We start from the raw sequence: 23,009 nt of genomic DNA, 5'->3' as shown, positions 1-23,009 counted from the left end.
GAGTGCCATGTTGTCTTGAAAAGTTATCCTTTGAGATACAGACTGACCTCACTGCTTTTCTCATGGAACACCATTTAATTTCAAGAAAATGACTGACAAGCAACCTATGCTTATTCAGATGGGGGTGTTTGGCAGGCATTTTCATGAAAATACAGTGCATTTGTCCCACTGAGGAAAACAACTGAATGATTTGTTGCCAATGATAAAATTCCAGCATTTAAGCAGATTTGGGAAACAAGGTATCATACATAAAAAAGAGATCGAAAAGCAAAGTTAGCATGGGTATAAAGACTCAGGACAGCTTCATCAGGGAAGGCTTCACTGCCAGCAGGGCAGCGTAACCAGTATGTTTAGGGATGGACGTGGTATGTGGCAGGGCAGAATGAAGGGCATTAAGGCCAAGAGACTTCAGCAGTTTGCAGAATGCTTTAGTTCCAAGTGCTAATTTCCTGACTGATATATACTCTACACAATAAGGCCTTATAAAATGAGTGGTTAGTGGCTACGCATCCTGACCTGTATGATAGAGAATATTCTGTTCCTAGAACAAATCAATTTATGCACACATTAATTCAAGAATATAGATTGAGTGAAAACTATGCATGCTCCTGTGCTAAAGTATGAATACAGCCAGCCATGGGTCTGGAATTCATGGAGCTTAGAATTTTATTAGAAAGTATCCAAAATAAAAATATAAATGATCAAGCACAATTCTTTGAGATTTAATAAAAATAAGTTATGTACATAACCTGATGTATAACCTTCATTGTGAACAGGAAACTACTGTAAGGCAGAATATGGAAAAACAGAATGGTTTCCTAGAGGCAAAGATGTCAGACAAGGGTACATATAAAAAACTGGGCTAGATTCAGAGGAAGGAGGAGTGAAAATTGGTAAAATAGCAATAACTTAAGATATGCATATAACACCAACTTACTAGCAGAAAGAAGTTATGATTTAAAACTACTTCTGATGAAAGTGAGAGACAAACCTTCCAGAGGACTGTATTTGCCATCAAGAAGACAAGAATGATAACTACAGAAGAAATATACAACTTTAATATAGACAATGAAGACAGTGAAATTGTTGAAGATTTTCTCATTCGGTCATTAACTCAGATAGAGACTGCAGCCAGGAAATCAAGAGAAGGCTGAGATTCAGAAGGACAGCAATGGGAGAATTAGGAGAGATCACCAAGAGCTAAGATGTGTCATTAGAGACCTCTGATTCCCAATAACTATGTATCAACATGAAAGTTGGACAGTGAAAAAGGCTGATAAAAAAAAACACAGATTTGTTTGAAAGATGGTGTTGGAGAGCACAATGGATACTGTGGGCTGCCAGAAAGACGCAAGAGTGAGTCCTAGAGTAAATTAAGCCTGAAATACCACTGGAGACAAAAAATGACCAAAACTGAAGCTGTCCTAGTTCAGGCATATCATGAGAAGACAGGGTTCCTTCCAAAAGGCAATAGTGCTGGGAAAAAGAGAAGGCAGCAGGAAAAGAGGAAGACCGATATGGGATGAACTGACTCCATAAAAAAAGCCACAGAGGGAGTCTATAGTTGCTGAGTAGTGCTGCTGAGGACAGGACCTTGTGGACATCACTCATTCATGGGGTTGCCAGTAGTTGGGAGCATGTAACCCACACACATATACCTCATCAACATAGTCTCTGAATTTCTAGTAGCTGTTACTATAGTCATGGGCTTAATGTTTAATGACCATAAATAGGAATCTTCTACCCAGTGTGCCTGACGTCAATCTAAATCCTACCTATTCTGAATGGGTTTTTACCTCTAGAACCATTACCGGACTGTTCTGACTTCTCCAGTAACTTGCCCTTCAGCCAGATTTAAGGGCGATTTATAGTACTCCTTCGCATGAGCACCGAACATATTATAGAATTATTTCTGTGGAATAGTATAAAGATTGAATACTTACACTGTTTCTGAAGACTTGAAATTCTAGTGTTCTTAAATCTATCTTTGCCACCTTACTCAAGTTAAACCTAAAATAAAAATGTATATATATTTCTTTGTAAGCAGCGTCATAATTAAAAAGATTATAGAGTAATTATCAAGTCTGTGCTTTATTTGTAAATTATCTCTTGGCAGGTTTGAGATCAATATTATCAGATCGACAGTCTTAAAAAATTAATGGCCACACCTAGCCGGTGTGACTCAGTGGTTGAGTGTCAACCCATGTACCAAGAGATTGCCGGTTTGATTCCTGGTGAGGGCATATGCTCAGGTTGTGGGCCCAATCCCCAGTGGGGGGAAAGCAGGAGGCAGCCAATCGATGTTCTCTCTCATCAATGTTTCTATCTCTCTCTCTCCTTCTCACTTTCTCTCTCTCTCTCTAAAATCAATAAAGAAAAAAAAAAATTAACAGCCACAACTAACAGTTAATATTCTGTTCATTTTTTAAAGTAAAATATTTAAAAGGCTCTACTTGCTTTCTTTATAATTTTGTAGGAGGATGGTCTACATTCCTTTCTTCTTATCTTAAACTGAAAGCTGTCCTGGTTGGGTGGCTCAGTTGGTTGGAGTGTCCCATATACCAAAAAAGTTGTGGGTTCAATTCCCTGTCAGGGCACATATCTAAGTTGTGGGTTCTAGCCCCAGTTATGGTGCTTATGGAAGGCAACCAATTGGTGTTTCTCTCTCACATCGATATTTCCTCTCTCCCCCCGCTCCTCTCTCTAAAATCAATAAACATATCCCCAATTAGGTGAGCATTAAAAAAAAACAAAAACGTGTACTTACAAAAATACTGAAAGCTTTTCCATATGCTTAACATAATATTAATTTCTCTTCCCAGAATCTCCTCTCAACTTTAATTACAGATCCAGAATTTCTTTAAGCCCAATCTGGTACTGTATTAGCAGCAATAGAGTTTTAAATGTGTAAAGTAATAATCAATGCTTATAGAAACATTTGATTACCTAAAGAGTACTTACCTTGATATTAATTTATCTACAAAGATTGAAGGATTGGAGTATAAAGCCAGGGGAATAAACTGAATATAAACAGGAACATCCGCAGGATTTTCTAAAGTAATCTCTTCTTCCTTAAACAAAGTAACAAAACAGTAAATGAAAAATTTCTATAGCTGAAAGTAAGAGCAGACACCTCATAATCCTATTATGTGTTCCCAAAATCCGATGTAGCTTTGAATACTTACTGAAGAGCAGTTGGTATTAGTAAGTGGAAATTTCAAGTGCCGGGGTGAACTAAGTATGGAAGGCCAGGAGAGCTCAGCAGTGATTTTTGATAGTATATTTTTTTGAAGGTCTGTATTTACTTCAAATAAAGCACTCAATCTAGAAAAACAAATTTGTAAATTAGTAGATTAAAATGAAAATTTGAGTTTTCTAAAAACAAGAAATAAATTCTATTAGGCTTGTGTACTTGAGAAATTTTATTCTAGCTCTGGATAAATAGGTTAATATGCTTTAATAATTTACTATGCTTTTAATAAAGACACGTATAAAGTTGTCTCTATTTTGGCACAAAGAGCTGCCAAAATATGCATCACTGATCATATATATATTACACACACACACACATTTTTTTTTTTTTACTGAATAGGTAAGAAAAAGAGAGGCATGTACCGATAACATATAATGTTATGGGGATCTTAAAAGGTCTTGCAATGCCTAGTGGAAAGATCTCAACACTAATCAGGGTGCTAAGAACATTTTCAAAAGAACTACTGAGAAGGCAGTACATTGCTTGGCATATAGCTTTTTCCTCATTAAGATAAAAAAACAAAATCCTAATATACAATAAAGATGTCAGCTGAAAGGTAATCCATAGGTGCAGATATATGTAGAGTTATCAGCAGTATTCAGGATCTCATTTGATTATTTCCCTATTTACGAGTGTTTATAAATCAGCTGTTTAGAACTCAGAACAAACAATATTATAAATGGGCTAAGGTCCCTGGGCCCGAACACTGAAGCCTACTTTAACCCCAAACAATACCAAATTATGATTTTCCATATTGGTAAGAGCACAGGTTTTATAAGACTAGTAACAGAAATCCTCTATAACGCACACACTGATAAAGTAACACAAAGGCAAGAGCAGGGAGCATGCCCCATTCGCCGTGCCTCTGGGACCTGGAGGCACAGGGCAGACAGGGAGCCCCAGGTCTTGAGCAGTAGAATGCTGGGCATACAAAGAGGAAGGCAGGGGTTTCAGGCGGGAGGTGATGAGGTTCCTTGGCAGCTGAGCCTAGGGCAGCACTCTAAGTTACTTATGCTTAATTGAATGTTATCACTTGGAACCTGCCTGTACACTACAATATCCACTATGGACATTTAGGAGGCCAATGAGTGTTTCAGTGTTCTCTTGAGTTCATTAGATGTCTCTTTGTACTTATTTAAACCATTTGAAAGTAAAAATTTATCTCCTTGCTTTATAAGAAAACTTTACACAGCAGATAGTTTAAACAGAAACTCTCAGATTTAATTGTTAGTGGTTTGAAAATTTTATAGTACTATAAATTGCAATATCTTGATAATACTGACACACACATTTCAAATTAACCAACTGAGAACAGCAATTTTCATCAATTGTCATATTATCATCATTCTAGCCAAATTCTCATCTGAAGTACAGGAAAAGATCAAATTTCTATACTGTCTTTGTTTTTGAATACAGATGCAGTAGTGATTTGTCATTAGCATGTTTTCTACTAGCCAAAGACATGGTGATGAACCCAAAGGAACTGGGCCCTGTGCACCCCTAACAGTTCAGCATTTGGAAGGGAGGAGGTGGTTCTTTTCACGATGACCTAATATACACTCAGTCTCCTAGTATAGAATTAAAATGAGAACAGGTTTTCTTTGCCTTTAACGGAGGTCAGTAGTAGATAAAAACTTTCTTATGCAAATGGATGTGTCCAAGGTGAACACTATTGTCATCCTATATAAAGACAACTTCAAATAGTTTCTTTGATTTTTAAGGAAGTATCCAGAGTGATTGAATAAAGAGAAAATTGGTAGTGTGTATATTTCCGAGCAATATACAATTAAAATGGCAATTCAAGATGTCTCATTAATAATTTTCTGAAGATTAGGAATATTTTCTTAGCTATAGTGAAATAAAATAACCTAATATAAAAATAATATTTAGAAAGTAACATCAACTGATGTTTTGAACTTGTAGTTAAAATACTTAAACCACTCACCTATGACCTGAGTTCTCCTTTATTCCCATCCATCCTTTGAATAGGCTTTGATGCAAATCCCAGTCAGCATCCCATGTGTCTTCCTGCATGGCTACCCCAGGTTGCACTTTGGGTTCAGCTGAAACAGGGAATGTAACCTATTATTATTATTATTTCAAATTAATTTTAGAGAGAAAGGAAGGGAGAGAGGAGGGAGAGAGAAACATCGATTTGTTGTTCCACTTATTTATGCACTCACTGGTTGATTCTTGTATGTGCCCTGACCAGGGATTGACCTGAAACCTTGGTGCATCCGGGACGATGCTCTAACCAAAGGAGCTCAGCCCTATCTAATTCACTTGCCAATTTTCTTTCAAATGATTTCTATAGTCGAAGAGATAGGAATGGACTTTAAAAATGGCAGCTTTCATTAAAGAATATTTTACAACCCTGGCTGGCTTGGCTCAGCAGTTGGAGTGTTGGCCCAGACTGAAGGGTTGTGGGTTTGAGTCCTGATCAGGAGTATGTACCTGGGGGGCAGGTTCGATCACTGGCCCCAGTTGGGGTTGTGCGGGAGGCAACCAATCGATGTTTCTTTCTCTTTCTCCCTTCCTTCCTTCCACTCTATCTAAAAATCAATGGAAAAATATCCTTGAGTGAGGATTAACAACAATGAAAAGAATATTTTACAGGCAGTGAAAAACAGCAAGGTAACTTACATTTGGACAGAAAAGGCAAGCCAACATAGCAATGATCTCCACACTGCAGTCCAGGATCAAAATAAATGTTTGCAATCTATAAAGAGGCACAGGAGACCCATGACTCCCAAGTCCACAGAAGGTCACAATAATAAGACACTTATGGATGGGAATTCTTAAATAGAACATGTCAAACCTTTGATTTTTTTCCTGGCTCCAAGTCTTCCTTATTGCCCCGTAATCGTTTGTAGTAAAATCGCCCATCTTCTGACAAAGATCGTATTTGCTGTATCTTTACCTTCTGTGAGAAGGAGTTCATAATACTTAAACTTTGATGAACTATTTTCCCCTGAAGGAAGAAAAAAAACAACAAAATAATTTGTATATGGCTGGATTTTCTTTTGAACATGCACTTAAGAGCCAACAGAGAGATCTTTCTAGGAAACCAAAGCTCAAAGGACATTTAGAATTTTCATCAGTTGATATTCTCTAAATTTGTAATTAGAGCTCTTAGCAGCAGCATGCCTCTTCTATGACAGGGTACCAGATTTTAAGTAAAAAACTGTAATTTAAATAATCCTTAATTAGAATATTATAATCGTTTACTTTCTTTCATTTGAAAACAGAATTTTTTGTTCTCATAAACTGATTCTTAGCTATTTAAAGAAGGCTCTAAAATGTTCTTACCCACTGGTCTAATATTTGGTATTAAATGACACAGAAGTTAAGAGAATGTACAGGAAAAAGAGCTAAATGATGATGAAGTGAAGGGTTAACACTCATCATTTACAGTCTAGCCAGAGTAAAATGCAGCAGAAAGACATCAGAGGGCAGGACGTTGAGGAGATGGTCAGAACTTAAGAGCAGGAAGCAGAAGGCCTGTGCCGAGTCCCAGCGTGGCCTCTAATCAATTGTATCTTCCTGGCAGTTACCTAGTCTTCACATATCTGCACTAACTACTTCTATCATGTCTATGTCTTCTTTTCCAGGGGTATGGCGAGGATCAAAAGAGGTAGCAGATACAAAAGTTCATTTTACAATGGTATTCAAATACTAAGTATTAAACTATGAGTAATTTGAAGTATTTATTCTTTTTTTTAATCCTCACCCGAGGACATTTTTTCCATTTTTTGTTCAGATAGAGGTGGGGGGGAGAAACATCGACGCGAAAGGGACACATCGAGTGGCTGCCACCCACACGACCAACCAGGGCCGGGGACAAACTGCAACCGAGGTACATGCCCTTAGCGGGAACCGAACCCGGGTCTCTCTGGACCGCAGGTCGATGCTCTAACCACTGAGCCAAACCGGCCAGGGCGAAGTATTTATTCTTAAGTATGGTTTTCAGTTAGCGCTTGTATTCTCCATCTGACAAAATACTTTATAGAAGTTGGTAATTGTTATGGACTAAATGTTTGTGTTACCCCCCAAATTTATGTTGAAATTCTAACCCCCAAATGTGATTAGGTGGTGGGGCCTTTGGGAGGTGATTAAGTCACGATGGTAGAAACCTAATGAATGGGATGAGTACCCTTAAAAGGAGACAGGAACTTGCCCTCCCCCTCTGCTCTTTTGGCCACATGATAACTCAGTGAGAAGGTGGCCATCTGGAAGACCAGGAAGAGGGCCTGCACCACATGAAGAACCTTCTTGTAGCTCAGTCTTGGATTCCCAACATCAGAACTGTGAGAAATAAATGTTTGTTAAAGTCACCCAGTCTATGGCAAGTTGCTTAAGCAGCCCAAATAACACGGTAATATCAAGTTAATTTGTAATTTTAAGCAATTACCTGGTCTTGTAAGCCACCTGAAGATATAGGAAAGCTTAATCTAAAGTAGTTCAAAACCAGCACCTTGTTTTCATACAGACATCTTACTTACTGCAGGATTTATGTACTGATTAAGGACATCACTGAGTGAAAAAGGCAACTGAAGTAACGAACAGGTCCTTTGGGTAAATAATGAATTCAAGAGTTCTGTATAGCCCAGCCAGTGTGGCTCAGTGGACTGAGTGTTGTCCCATGGACAGAGACGTCTTCATTCGATTCCCGGTAAGGGCACATGCCTGGGTCGCAAGCTCGATCCCTGGTGAAGGCGTGCAGGAGGCAGCTGACTGATGGTTCTCTCTCACATCGATGTTTCTATCTCTCACCCTTCCTCTCTCTCAAAAAAAAAAAAATCAGTAAAAACATTAAGAAAAGAAAAAGAGTTCTGTATAGTCAGTGGAAAGTGGAATGCCAAAATAAAGATTTAAATAAGCCCTGGCCGGTTTGACTCAGTGGTGAGAGCATCGGCCCATGGTCTAGAGAGACCTGGGTTCAGTTCCCGCTAAGGGCACGTACCTCGGTTGCAGTTTATCCCAGGCCCCAGTTGGGGTTGTGTGGGAGGCAGCCACTTGATGTGTCCCTTTCACGTCGATGTTTCTCTCTCTCTCTCTTTCTCCCTCCCCCTCTCACTCTAGCTGAACAAAAATGAAAAAATGTCCTTGGGTGAGGATAAAAAAAAAAAAAGATCTAAATAAGACCCAACCTTAAACATGAACCTTTTAAATCAAATTTTACATTATATTATATTTTTAAGAAGCTAAGATTTGAATTTGTTTTATTACATGTAGCATTAAGATTTTTGCAATGTATTGTTTTCTTAACCCACCATGTCTCTTACCACGAAATAAAAGACACTTGCACATTTGTAGCAACTGACTGCATTGTCTTCCTGCAAAAGGCAGTGGTCATCTTCTGATTTCCATCTCTCTTTTCTCCTGTTGTCCATGCTCAAACTCTAAGTCATACATATATATTTACACATACACATGTATGCATGTATGTGTACATATATGTACACGAGTGTGCATGTATGTGCAAATGCATGTACTTGTACGTGTACGTGTGTGTTTTGGTATGTGCCCCTAACAGGAACTGAACCTGGGACTCTCTGGTCCGCAGGCCAACGCTCTAACCGCTGAGCCAAACTGGCCAGGGCTCTAAGTCATATTTCTGACTCCTATCTGCCAACCTACCCACACCTGTTTCAATTAGTCGCTCAGGATATTCAAGAACAGTTCAAATGATTCATCTGAAATGTCTCTTGCCTATTCTCTTCTCTGTCGTTCTGCTCCTTCTTCCATCCATCATCTACTAAGCGCCTGCTACTGAGGATAAAATATCCCTCTGACCCTTTCCTAGAGGATCTCAGAATCTCATTGGGGAGACCAACACAAAGGCAATATTTATATCACACTGTGAGGCTCGCTGCGAGAGAGGTAAATTTCAAATCATTCCAAGATCACGCATAAAAAAACTAGTACTGTTTAGTGGAGTCAAGACATCTTGAGAGGAGATGACGAAAGAATAGAATCTGGAAAAATAAGAAGTTATTTGAAAGTAGGAAAGGAGGAAGGGCATTCAAGGCAGACTAACAGCAAAACCTTGCAGGCATGGAAGAAAGTTATTGCCTGTGCCAAATCTCCCCTCCACACTTTCCTGTGGACTCTGACCAGCCTCTGGGTTAGCCCCCAGTCACTATGTTGTTACTTCCATATATGTTTACTTCTGATAAAGAGCCAATCCTTAAAGCTCAGCTTGGATGACGTCAATCCTCTGGTCAAAAACTTTAGATTTTCATACATTTAAAAGCAATTTTTAAAATATTATCACTCCAACATAACATCTCCACTCTTGCCAAACTGGGAAGCTCACTATTGCCTAAAGCAGTTGTTCTCAACCTTTCTAATGCTGTGACCCTTTAATACAGTTCCTCATGTTGTGGTGACCCCCAACCAAAAAATTATTTTTGTTGCTACTTCGTAACTGTAATGTTGCTACTGTTATGTCTTAGGCGACCCCTGTGAAAGGGTTATTCGACCCCCAAAGGTGTCATGACCCACAGATAGCTGGCAAAGCTATCTGGGACTTTACTGCTATCTTTATTCAGGTTGTTCCCTGGGCTCTGAATGCAAGTTCTCGTCATTCCTAATCTATCCCTGCCAGAAGACATTCTAAACCAGCTCACATGGCACCTTCATCAATTAGACAAGTATTTCTCTCACAGCATTTTATTTTTACACCTTAGAGCAATTTCTACATCCTGCCTCACATCTCTGAATCATAGGCCCATTTCCTATTCTAGATGGAAAGTTTTTTGAGAGAAGGAACCATTTCTTTCTTATTTCTCTCTGTATCTCCTATAGAACCTGGTACAAAGTCTTACCTTAAAATAAGTGATTAATAATTAATAAACAATTTTTCTGTTAAAGTTGAGGAACACAAAGGTAAAGAAAAAAAATGAGCAAGAAAAAATCAGTAAATGAACTGTCTTACTGGGAAGGATGGTGGAAGGACCATATGCTTTGGAAAGCAAGTCAGTGACCCCACTGCAATCACAGCCTTCACAGGAATCGTCAGAATCTGTGAGGTGAAAAGGCAGACCATAAAGAAGTGGTCAAGTCTGAGATTGATCTTGACCGTTACTACATTATTTTGGGGAATTAAAAAAACTCATTTTGGGACTTACATGAGTAATAACCTTATGCAATATTAAAATCAACCATGGATACTGTTTAATCTGACCAATGTACTCCATAAAATGTACTGAAATACAATCAATTTCCATATCCTTCTCAGTGACTCACTGAAAACATGGTAAACATGACCAAACAATGGGGGAAGAAATGAACAATAGATTTTTTTTTCATAACAAATGTGATTTAAAAAGGAAAATCAAGCTGTACTCCTAAAACAATGTATGAAAAAATCCAGTATTTTCTAGTTATATAGCTTCCTATATTTGTATATAGCAATAAATTAACATCAATCTAATATAAAAAATGAGTTAAATATTCTAGACTTTGAATCTTAACTCACTCATTTGTAATCAGAGATACTTCTCCAAGATATTCTTTCCTAAATTTTATTTTTATCCATAATAAAAACTTGTCTTCACCATGAAATATACTTATTTCTATCATGAGTGATACACATAAATTCCACAGATTTAACTTGATATTCTCCCAACATATCATTTATTAAATCATCAATTCTGTTCATTCTGAATAGTTTTCTTTCACATGGGGTTGAATATGTTAAAAACAGGTAGGAGAACAAGGGTAGCAATACACTGAATTTAGCAGTGCTCAACTTCCCAAAGAACATTTCAACGTTAAATTAAAATATTTAGGTTTGAAAGAAATACATACATTTAAAATCTCATTGAATGCAATATGTCAAACTCCAAAGAGTCTTTAAAAAGCCCAATGATCTTTCTGCCCTGGCTGGTGCTGCTCGGCTGGATGAGCATCGTTCCGTGCACTGAAAGGTCCCTGGTTCGATTCCATGTCCGGGCATATACCAGGTTTCGGGTTTGGTCTGCACAGGAGGCAACTAATTAATGTATCTCTCTCTCTCTCTCCCTTCCTCTCTCTAAAATCAATAAAAATGTACTTAAAAAAAAGCTCAGTGATCTTCATTTGATCTCTAACTTAGAATGACTCATATAAATACACTCATGAGAACTCAAATTAAGATGTGATTTCCTGATTGCATTTTCCTTTTTGGAAACATTACACAGGAGGATATTTACGATTACAGAAAGAATCGGAGCAATCTAATTATTAATTTCAGCTAGAGTCTTTGCAATGCTATGACCACTGGTAAGCAGGGTTCTAACCAGAGCAATTCTAAATGTGTCCAAAGCATTTTATTTTGGGTGAAGATTTTTGGTTGAAAGTTTGGGTTTTATCAGACCAATATTCTGTAAACTGTTCATAAAAGCTCAGTTTTTAAGGTATGAAATGGGTAAACTATAACTTTATGAGTCAACATAGCTCTCTGTTATTATAAAAACAACAACAAACTCCTGAATTATTCAGAAAACACTCATAAAATCCTTACCTCATAATCTGTTGTGATCTGTATGGCTCCATCATGAATCCCTTCCAGTTTTTTTGCAATAAGTTTGACTCTGAACACTGCAAAATAGCCCGAAGCTAATATCACCTGTATGTAGCAGAAATGACAATCATTCATTAGTCTTGCTGGTTGAAGTTCCTACTAAAATGAGAAAGAAGGCTATAGTGATAAACTGACTTTTGAACCCTAACATATACCAGGATGACACCAAGTTATCATTATTATCATCTACAAATATCTCAAAACAATTCTCCTCCCTGGCTGTTTACCTACACTTATTCCATGTGCCACAGAGAAAACGGGCTCTTTAAGGAATAGCCAGAGTCCCAATTGCTATGGTGGGGCAGGGTATGGTACCATTTCAGGCACCACCCATGTACCTGCATAAATGAAGAGGGTGAGGGTTGGAGCAGGACAGCCTTTCACCAACCTTCAGTCACATGAGGGCATAAGTACATATAAAGTTGGTTCTGTGTCAAGTTCTGATTTTATCCCTGTCATGTTAATCAATAATCATATGTTCAGAGCAAATGAAATTATATGAAAACATCAAATGTCACGAAAAAGATGATTAAGCAATACAAATATGAAAGAAGAATAGGGATCTTATTTGTTTTTTCAAGCTATCTGCTGATGTTTCTGGCACTTATCTTTTCAATTGTAAAATTTAAAAAAAAACAAAACAAAACCCAACAAACCAACCATGAAATTTATTTTGTGAAGTTGTATATTAGCTTGTAGTAGTTTATTTATATCAAAATAAAAAAAGTTGACAGACCAAATATATACTCTTTCCTTTTTTTTTAAGAGGCATTTCTATGTTGGTTTTCTGTAATCCTAATGTTTTCATTATAATTCTATAAGTACCCAAGTTAAAACATGGGTCTGAAGAGCAGAGAGAGTTGTGGGCAATGTGTGTTTCAAAAGAAACAGAATGCTAATTTAGTTCACAGGTTTGGGTTTTTTAAGAAAACAGTTGAAAGTTCATCTTATCACAACTTTCTCTCTTTTTTTTTTTTTTTTTTATCCTCACCCGAGGATATTTTTCCATTTTTTGTACAGATAGAGTGGGAGGGAGAGAGAGGAAGAGAGAGAGAGAAACATCGACGTGAAGGGACACATCGAGTGGCTGCCACCGCACGACCAACCAGGGCCGGGATCAAACTGCAACCAAAGTACGTGCCCTTAGCGGGAACCGAACCCGGGTCTCTCCGGACCGCAGGCCGACGCTCTAACCGCTGAGCCAAACTGGCCAGGGCACAACTTTCTCTTTTAAGTCAGGGTTTATAACAATGATCTCATCTTTTTGTTCCTTGTTTTTATATGTATAGTTTTATGTAAAAACAAATTCTAAAATCCTAAATTATCAAACAGGCTTTACCTAGATCTCTTAAATTTAAATAGTATGTGTTACATATACTATTTACTGCTGGGAAATGATCCAGATTTTTAAAATTATTTATAATGCCTTATTAAGAAACCCTATAATTCAACCATCTGGGACTAGACACACACACGATTTTAATCTAACTTCACTGTTGGAAGGAACATGTTAATGGCTGGTCTCATTAATTATTTTCAACATTTTATTTGTATTAAAAATAAGCCCGGCCGGTGTGGTTCAGTGGTTGAGCTTCAACTCATGCAACAAGAGGTCACCAGTTAGATTCCCGGTCAGGGCACATGCCCAGGTTGTGAGCCAAATCCCCAGTAGGGAACATGCAGGTGGTGGCCAATCAATATTCTCTTTCATTGATGTTTCTCTCTCTCTCTCTCTGCCCCCCCCCCCGCCTTCCTCTCTATCTAAAATTAATAAAAAAGAAAAAAAGTTAAAAATAAATAAAGATAAAATTTTAGCCCTGGCTGGTTTGGCTCAGTGGTTGGAGCATCAGCCCATGGATCAAGAATTTTGGGTTCGATTCGGGCCAAGGGCATGTCCTTAGTTGTTTTTTGTTTGTTTTTTTTTAATTAATTAATTAATTTATTTATTTTAAATCTTTATTGTTGTATGTATTACAGATGTTCCTCAATTTCCCCCATTGACCCCCTCCTCCCCTGTCCCGCCCTCCTCCCACCTTTTCCCCTACTATTGTCTGTGTCCATTGGTTATGCATGTAAGTTCTTTGGTTTATTTCTTTCCACCCCCCAACCCCTTTCCTTTTGAGGTTTGTCATTCTAGCAATGAATTTGTACTACTTTTTTTTTTTTTATCCTCACCCGAGGACATTTTTCCATTTTTTGTTCAGGTAGAGTGGGAGGGAGAGAGAGGAACAGAGAGAGAGAGAGAAACATCGATGTGAAAGGAACACATCGAGTGGCTGCCACCCGCACAACCGACCAGGGCCGGGGACAAACTGCAACCGAGGTACGCGCCCTTAGCGGGAACCGAACCCGGGTCTCTCAGGACCGCAGGCCAACGCTCTAACCGTTGAGCCAAACCGGCCAGGGCGAATTTGTACTTCTTAATCCTTTCACCTCTTCCACCCTTTCCCCCAATCCCCCTCCTATCTGGCAACCAACAAAATGTTCTCTGTATCTATGAGAATGTTTCTGTTCTGCCTGTTCATTTTGCTTGTAGAGTCCATTGTCGAAAGATACGTATTCATTGCCATTTTGTTTGTTCATATATTTTATCTTTTTCTTCAAAAAGACCCTTCATCATTTCATATAATAATGGTTTGGTGCTGATGAACTCCTTTAACTTTTTCTTGTCTGGGAAACTCTATATGGCCATCAATTCTAAATGACAGCTTTGCAGGATAATCTTGGTTGTAGGTTCTTGCTTTTCATCACTCTGAATATTTCTTGCTACTCCCTTCTGGCCTGCAAAGTTTCTTTTGAGAAATCAGCTGACAGTTTTATGGGAACTCCCTTGTAGGTAACTAACTGCTTTTTTCTTGCTGCTTTTAAGATTCTCTCTTTGTCTTGAACCTTTTGCATTTTGATGATGTGTCTTGGTGTGGGCCTCTTGGGGTTCATCTTGTTTGGGACTCTCTGTGCTTCCTGGACTTGTAAGTCTGTTTCCTTCACCAAGTTAGGAAAGTTTTCTGCCATTATTGTTTCAAACAGGTTTTTGATTTCTTGTTCTCTCTCTTCTCCTTCCGGAAACCCCAATATGCGAATGTTGGCACGCCTGAAGTTGTCCCAGAGGCTCCTTACACTATCCTCATTTTTTTGGATTCCTTTTTCTTTTTGCTGTTCTGATTGGGCGTTTTTTGCTTCCTTATATTCCAAATCAATGGTTTGCTTCTTGGATTTACGTACTCTACTATTGAATCTGTGTAAATTATTCTTTATTTCAGTTAATGCTTCCTTCATTTCTGACTGTGGATCCATCTTTTCTGACTGGTCTTTTTTATGCTCTTGAGGCCCTCACTAAGTTCACTGAGCATCCTTATAAGCAGTATTTTGAACTCAGCACCTGTTAGGCTGCTTATCTCCATTTCACTTAGTTCTTTTCCTGGGGTTTTGTTCTGTTCTTTCATTTGGGACCTGTTTCTTTGTCTCCTCATTTTGGCTGCTTCCCTGTGTTTGTTTCTGTATATTACTTAACAAGAGGTATGGGGCTATCTGAGACCAGATGCTGCTTGTTTGAAAGAATTTAGGAAAACCTGAAGCAGGATCCAAGACAGGCCAATCCTATGGTTAAGCAACTGGCAACAGCTTGGGTAGGCCTGAAAGTTGGGTGGGGTGGGGCCTCAGGGAATCACCAGGGCCAGGCAACCAGTGTGAGCCAGGTTGCTGGAGTCCCAGATATGGTGGCTGTCTGCTAACCCAGGGAAGGGCTCACCAAAGGAACAAAGGCCTCTGACAGCACATTTGTCCCAGAGAAAGCCCCCTCTCCAGTCCTCGCTCCAGTGCCAGACAGCTCAGTTCTTCCCTGTATGTCTCTGGCGCCCCTTGAGTAGCCTCCCCTCCGAGCTTAGAGGGAGTGAGTCCGATAAGTCCGTGTGCGGGCCCTTTAAGAGGAGTTGCCTGGGGCTCCAACCGTATCAGCCTCCCTGAGCCTCAGTTCCTGCTGGTTTTTCCAGCCAGAAGTTATGGGGACTTCTCTTCCTGGCACTGGAACCCTGAGCGGGGCACCTGGTGTGGGACAGGGACCCCTCAGTCCTCAGGGAGGACCCTCCCAGCCGAGGTGTCCTCCTGATTTTTATCCGCCACACGTGGGTGTGGGACCAGCCTGCCGCCTCCACCCCTCCTACCAGTCTCATGTGGCTGCTGCTTTAATTCTGTAGTCGTAGGACTTCCATTCAGCTTGATTTCAGGCGGTTTTGAATAATGGTTGTTCTGTAGTTTAGTTGTAACTCTGATGTGGTTGTGAGGGAACGCGATACCGCTTTTACCTACCCGCCATCTTGACCGGAAGTTCCACAGTTGTGGTTTGGTGCCAGCCCTGGTCGGGGTCATGCGGGGGGCAACCAATTGATGTGTCTCTCTCACATCGATGTTTCTCTCTCTCTCTCTCCCTCCCTTCCACTCCATCTGAAGATAAATAGAAAAATATCCTCGAGTGAGGACTTAAAAAAAAATTCAGCTGGAGTGATAAAATGTTCCTCTCATGAGCATATCTTTTTGTTTTTAAAAGAGGCTTTATTTCTGAATCAAACTTAAATCTTTATAAATTATTAAAATGTAAACACCCATAAATCTACCACTATTCAGAAACATCCAATTATGCAGCTTGAATGCTACATTGTTGTAATTAGAATACATTTCTTTTTTTTTTTTTTTTTATCCTCACCCGAGGACATTTTTCCTTTTCTGTTCTGATAGAGTGGGAGGGAGAGAGTGGGAGAGAGAGAGAGAGAGAAACATCAACGTGAAAGGGACACATTGGGTGGCTGCCTCCTGCACAACCCCAACTGGGGCCAGGGACAAATTGCAACCAAGGTACGTGCCCTTAGCAGGAACTGAACCTGGGTCTCTCTGGACCATGTGCTGAAGCTCTAACCGCTGAGCAAAACTAGCCAAGGCTATAATACATTTCTTTTTCGTAAATCCTTTTCCAAGTTTCTACACACAATCATATTTATAACTGTTTATTTGCTCCAATATTCAATCATAAAATCGTAATTTCCTTTATGCAACTGGCTGTCTCCTGTTAATTGGAACAATTAATAAAGCTACCATAAACATCTTCATTCTCACAGCTTTTGGCTTTTAAGTTGCTTCCATGGAAAGAATTCCTAGGAGTGGTATATACTACCAAACTGCCCTCCAAACCGTTTTTAAATCAGTTTTTATAACCTATGGCATTCCATGAAAGTGTATCTGTTGTCAATCTCCGCGTTAGGACACCTGCCTTTCCTTTTGTAAAACTGCTGCAAGAGGTTCTATCCTAACCTATAGATGCGGTAAGTTATAGTTCTTCTCATGAGAGGGGATCCTAATTCTGTTCTGAGTAGGTGTAAACTCCAAGTTCCCTTCTCAGCAGCCAGGAGTGCTTAGACTGATACTAGACTCACTTTCTCGTTTTGTGCTTTTACAACCAGTTGTCCATATTTATAAGACAGAAGAAAGTACATGGGCAGGGATCACACAATGTTTGCCTCACTGAACTCTTCTAATCAGTGCCAGCAATACTACTGTATAATTGAAAACACTTTCTACTGATGTGCAGGGTTTCCCTTTTGTCCAGTAAATTCAATGAACACAGGTTTAATTTAATACCTATGGGACCTTCTCCTGTAATGACACTTGTATTATAAAAGGATAATTTAAATTTTGCTTGTTACAGAACGTTTGATGACAGGGTAGAACTCCTTAGGGTTTCAAGTACCCTCATCCATAAAGGGAGGGGTTTGAAGTAGATGAGCTATAAGGACTTTTCAATACCAAATAACCACTGCTATTATGAATCTCATAAAAATATGTTGAAGTATATGACATGGCAATAGTCTTTTATCTGACGTTTAGACATACATCTACATTTAAGGAAACAATAAGAAGGTTTACTTACTGATGACTGGTCTGATAAAGAGGATTTTTCTAACTCTGGAAGGCTTGAAATTATTGTTGTTCTATTGCCTCTTTCAGTAGCTACGAGTTCTATTGATAAACCATCTCCTATGATGTGCCAACTTTTTATAGCCAACTTAAAAAAGAGAAAGATATGAAAGTGATTATTGCAGCACTAGAATAAAATCCTTAAATGCGATTTAGAATAAAAACAGACTTTTTTTTTTACCTCAATTGGATTACTGTTTATAATTGCAAATAAAATATTACTTGCTTCTGTAGCACTCAGTATGCCAAAATCTATGAAACGTTCCTCTATTTTGGGAGGTAATACAAAGTACTGGAAAGATATAAAAGAACTAGATTAAATACAGTTATCAAGAGAAAGTGACTATATTAAGATATTCTAAGGTTTCTATATTTTATGTAAATATATGCACACATAAAATATAATTAAGAGCTCTGTACAATGAAAATACTTTGAGATATAATAGTTTGAAAACTAAAATAAAATATAAAATCGTTTGAAATCACTCATGGCCTCTACTGAACAGCTTTACCTCTTTTAAAGGCACATAAAAGAAGCAGAAAGGGAGTGGGTTAAATGGAGGGAGTCCTAGAAGATTAGGCAGAAAGTCCTTAGTTTCACTAAACACCATGCATCATGAAAGCAGTTACAAATACATAATCATTTAAGCAAAACAAACAAAGGAGGAGCGGGATACTATGAAGGTCCCTCCAGCCCCTCCTATTGATGTCAGCTTTTTGGAGAACAAAATTTCTATGTTCTCATTTCCTTTTTCTCTTTCCTGCCACTTTCAATTCTTAAATAAACTTCCATCAACTACTCTAAGGACACTCTGCATTTTTTCTGGCTGATTTGCTGCACTAGGAAGACCTTTATTGCTCCCTTCTGTTTAGATTACTATTCCAACTATGTATCTCTACCACCTTCCTTTCTTCTTTATCATCTGGTTCTTTTCTTCACCCTGATACTTCCTGGGCTCTTCCCTACAGAGTTCCCCCATCACCCTCCTTTTTATTTTTTTTTCCTGAATATGCTCCCCCCACTCCCTATTTTGTTCATTGTGAGCTTCCCCATGATTATAACAGAGTCAAAGTAAAATCAAGAGAAAGCATAATGTAAAGAAGATTTCAGTGGATACTGTAACTAGAAGATTCAATAGTGTTATGAGGGGAAACAGCTGCTGGGAATGGTGAAACCAGTTCAGTTATGTTTAAAATACAGGTTAGGGAGGAATTAGACATACTTGTAAAACCACAGAAAATGGCAAAATGCAAGGATGCCTAATAATGACAATTGCCTAATGATACCTGAAAACATAGAACATGGGTAAGGGAATAAAAAATTTTAAATGTAGATAACATACTTACATCTAAAAAGCCTGTATATACCCGCACAGGCAAATGAAATTTAGAAGCATTGGTAATAAGTAAAATGTTGTTATCTATGTGCATGGATGATGTGGATGGCATAAAAAACAGGGTAAAAATGTATCCTGATTCATTTGGAAGAATTAAGACTGGTTTGCTGAAGTTGTGAACCTAGGAAATGATGGAAGAGAAAAATACGTGTAAGCATCTCCTAGCTGGTAGATCAGTAAAGTTAAAAGTATGAGGGGTCCCAGACATACTTTAAACATTGTTTTGGCTTCCTCTGGTAGCAACACATCATGAATGAGGATCGCAAAACTGAAAGTGTTAGTAAGGTAAATTGGCCTTTCCACAGGATCAGCAGGACTGTCTCGGATGTGAAACAATGTTGCAGCGTGATCAAATCCCAAATAACTATTTGGAAAAAAACAAACAAAAAAAACCCATAAAATAAATATTTTTTTATTTCCATGTGTTAACCTAAATCCAAGTTCTTTTGTTATGAATAATAATTTTGTTTAGCACAAAAGAGCTGTTATTAGAGAATTAGAACTATATTTTAGTGACTGACCACATGATTTAAAACAGTTTAAAATGCAAAATATTGACATGTAACATAAAGAACTATCTTCTACTGAATTACATCGTAATAAAAAATTAAAACCAAAAACATATTAACAGAAAGAGTTGTAAGCTACTTAAAGAAACCAACACATTTATCATTAAATTGCAACTATCTTTGTCCCTATTAAGTTGGATATTCAATTATTATTGGTTATAGCAGCAATTTTCAAAAGGTGTGCTGCAAGAATTTTTAAAACATGTAACACCTGACTATGTAGTCAGGCGCACTGACCTCTTTTCCCTTAGATTGTCAAATTAAAAAAATGACAACAGTGAACACAACAACAGCCATTCAATGTTAAAAATATTTTTTGGTGTGCCACAGAATTTTAGCAATTAGTTTATGTGTGCCATGAGATAAAAAAGGTGGAAAATCGCTGGGTTACAGTATAATTAGAAAATTGACTATATATATATATAATCGCCTATTTATAAAAAGTTGTAATTCTAGAATAGTGCATATGAGTTTATAAAGGAATATAAATTATTTTGTTTCAAGTGACAATATACTTTAGTAATAAGCCACAACCACTTCTATGCTACAAAAGGATTTATAGAAAGGGAACAATTCAAATGACTTAAATATTATTTAAAAATCATAGATTCATTTTTCTATTTTATTACTGAGTCATCAAGACTTCATTTAAGCCCAAATCACATCATTCCATATACCCTTTTCTTCTAAGTAAAATATAAACAAAACATAGACTTTTCTCCTTTATAGTTAAAGTTATTCTTTTCAACAATTTCATGGAGTTTATGTGAATTTAGCTACACTTCTTTGCTAAAGTCAATCAGTAAGAAAACAGTATTGATTAATAAAATGTTACAAAGCTTATTTTAAGAGAAACTCACCCATCTAATACTTCTGCTTGATATGGTATTTCAAGTTTAGAATAACTCTTTTCCTTTGCTTTAACAGTGATTTTCCCAGAAAACTGAGATGTTTTTTTTGCCTTTGATGCTGAAAGGAAACACACATAACAAGAAAATCTCTGTCACCTTTTCTACCTACAAAAAGTTCATACAGGAGTGTGAGAGGGACTATGTGAACTAATAAAAGTTTAAAAAGAAAGCTGAGCTTTCAAGTTGATAAGCAGAATAGTTAAACAGTATTTTAAATCAAGCATCACACTTTTCACACCAAAAAATGATTTAATTTTCCTGTACTGGGACAAATAAAGAATTAGCAAATGAGCACAATTCGGGAGGAAAAACACTGCATTTGTGCTACTTTTCTATAGCCATAGCTTTGGCTTTGCTTATATTTATAGCAGAGTTTCTCAGCTTTTGCACCACTAACATTTTATGCCAAAGTAATACTTTGTTGTGGGTGGCTGTACACTGTAGGAAATTCATCAGCATCCTGGGCCTTGCTAGGTATCGGTAGCACCCCCAGTTGTGACTATCAAGTATGCCTGTAGACACTGCCAATGTCCATAGCGAGCAAAAGTACCCCTCACTGAGAACCACTGGTTTACAGCCACATTGAGAAAGAAATAACATGACTGGTGTGGTCAGAGTCTTACTATAAATACCCATCAAGTGGAGTGTTGAGCTCTGACTTCTTATATAAGCCAACCCTAAATCACAAAAATAAGGGGAGACATTCCCTCTCTGCCATCACATTGTCCTCACAGATGAAGTAAAACCTCTAAATTCTGTAGCCGCTCTACATAATTCTCACTGGAATTACAGAAATAGATTCAGTTGGATCCAATCTGGGTATCCGTAAGATGTTCCTTTCAAAGCAAATAAAGAAGCCATCTATCTTTATCCACTTTTTTTTTTTTTAATTCTTACTTGAGGACATTTTTCCATTTTTTGTTCAGATACAGTGGGAGAGAGAGAGAGGAAGAGAGAGAGAGAAGCATCGATGTGAAAGGGACACATCGAGTGGCTGCCACCCGCATGACCAACCAGGGCCAGGGACAAACTGCAACCGAGGTACGCGCCCTTAGCGGGAACCGAACCCGGGTCTCTCTGGACCACAGGCTGACGCTCTAACCACTGAGCCAAAATGGCTCTTTATCCACTTTTATGTACTTCAGGAACACTTCCACTTAGAAGAATTTACAGGTGAGCTCTGCAAATGGGTGCTATCCAACTTGGGCGGGCACACACACACACAAGCCAAAAAAAAAAAAAAAGTATGGTATCTAGTGTGTAGCAATGTACAGATGATGATTTTAGACTTTTAAAACCCTCATTAAGCCTCACTTCATTCTGCTTAGCTACTTCTGGATGCTTTAAAATTTTCACTATTTACTCTGATGTAAAGTTGATCACAAGGGCCATAATTAAGGCATGGCATGGCATCTTATCAAGTTACATTTTAGCAAATGAAGTTTTTAAAAATCTCAAGAAAATTCAGTTAAAAAGCCTTAAGAATAGTGACTTCACCAGAAAGATGCTTGCTTGGTAAGTGAACAGCGTAGAGCTGATATATATGGTGCATTCTGAAAACATTAAAAGTTAAATAAAACACACATCTGTTGATTTTCACAGCAATCCCAGTGGTATTTTGTGTTGAGATCTGGGGTGGTGGGTGTGGGGTGGGAGGTAGAAGGTGGAGGGATTGTCTCATGATAATATAAGCTACTTTTAAGAAATACAGCATGAACAGACTGACAAAGCTCAGAGGGATTGGGAGTGGCGAGGGAAGAGATAAACCAAAGAACTTATATGCATATATGCACAACCAATGGACACAGTCATGGCCCAGATGGCGTCACAGGTGAATTTTACCAAACATTCAAAGAAGAACTAACACTTATCCTTCTCAAACTAGTCCAAAAAATTCAAGATGAGGGAAAACTCACAAGTTCATTTTACGAGACTAGCAGTATCCTAATTCTAAAACCAGATAAAGACATTACAAATAAAGAAAATTATAGGTCAATATACCTGATAAACATAGATGTTAAAATCCTCAACAAAATATTAGCAAACTGAATTCAGTGATTCATTAACATGATCAAGTGGGATTTATTCCTGGGATACAAGGTTGGTACAATATCTGCAAATCACTTAACATGATACACCATATAAACAAAAGGAAGAATAAAAGTCATATGATCACATCAATAGATGTAGAAAAAGCATTTGACAAAATCCAGCACCTATTTATGATACAAATGCTCAGCAAAGTGGGAATAAGAGGGAATATACCTCAACATAATAAAGGCCATCTCTGACAAATCCACAGCTCAAATCATACTCAAAGGGGAAAAACTAAAAATGTTTCCCTTA

At 38.1% G+C, this 23,009-nt stretch overlaps 1 protein-coding gene across 3 annotated transcripts in view; it reads right to left on the bottom strand.

Moving 5' to 3' along the window:
* The window catches only part of TMEM131 (transmembrane protein 131), a 266,720-nt gene that overhangs the window by 62,229 nt on the left and 181,482 nt on the right, over positions 1 to 23,009 (bottom strand). For all 3 annotated transcript variants that reach the window (XM_036262183.1, XM_036262185.1, XM_036262184.1), the window contains 13 exons: positions 20,613 to 20,721; positions 19,394 to 19,547; positions 19,134 to 19,304; positions 17,968 to 18,078; positions 17,740 to 17,874; positions 11,763 to 11,867; positions 10,194 to 10,280; positions 6,072 to 6,224; positions 5,897 to 5,972; positions 5,199 to 5,316; positions 3,186 to 3,324; positions 2,962 to 3,071; positions 1,944 to 2,010 (listed from right to left, as the gene is read on the bottom strand). In XM_036262183.1, the coding sequence (XP_036118076.1) occupies positions 1,944 to 2,010; positions 2,962 to 3,071; positions 3,186 to 3,324; positions 5,199 to 5,316; positions 5,897 to 5,972; positions 6,072 to 6,224; positions 10,194 to 10,280; positions 11,763 to 11,867; positions 17,740 to 17,874; positions 17,968 to 18,078; positions 19,134 to 19,304; positions 19,394 to 19,547; positions 20,613 to 20,721 (1,535 nt within the window). The remainder of the gene's footprint in view (positions 1 to 1,943; positions 2,011 to 2,961; positions 3,072 to 3,185; positions 3,325 to 5,198; positions 5,317 to 5,896; positions 5,973 to 6,071; positions 6,225 to 10,193; positions 10,281 to 11,762; positions 11,868 to 17,739; positions 17,875 to 17,967; positions 18,079 to 19,133; positions 19,305 to 19,393; positions 19,548 to 20,612; positions 20,722 to 23,009) is intronic.

Source organism: Molossus molossus, unplaced genomic scaffold (assembly GCF_014108415.1).
Source record: "Molossus molossus isolate mMolMol1 unplaced genomic scaffold, mMolMol1.p scaffold_m16_p_15, whole genome shotgun sequence".
Classification (NCBI taxonomy): domain Eukaryota; kingdom Metazoa; phylum Chordata; class Mammalia; order Chiroptera; family Molossidae; genus Molossus; species Molossus molossus.
This window is presented reverse-complemented; position numbering and strand designations above follow the sequence as displayed.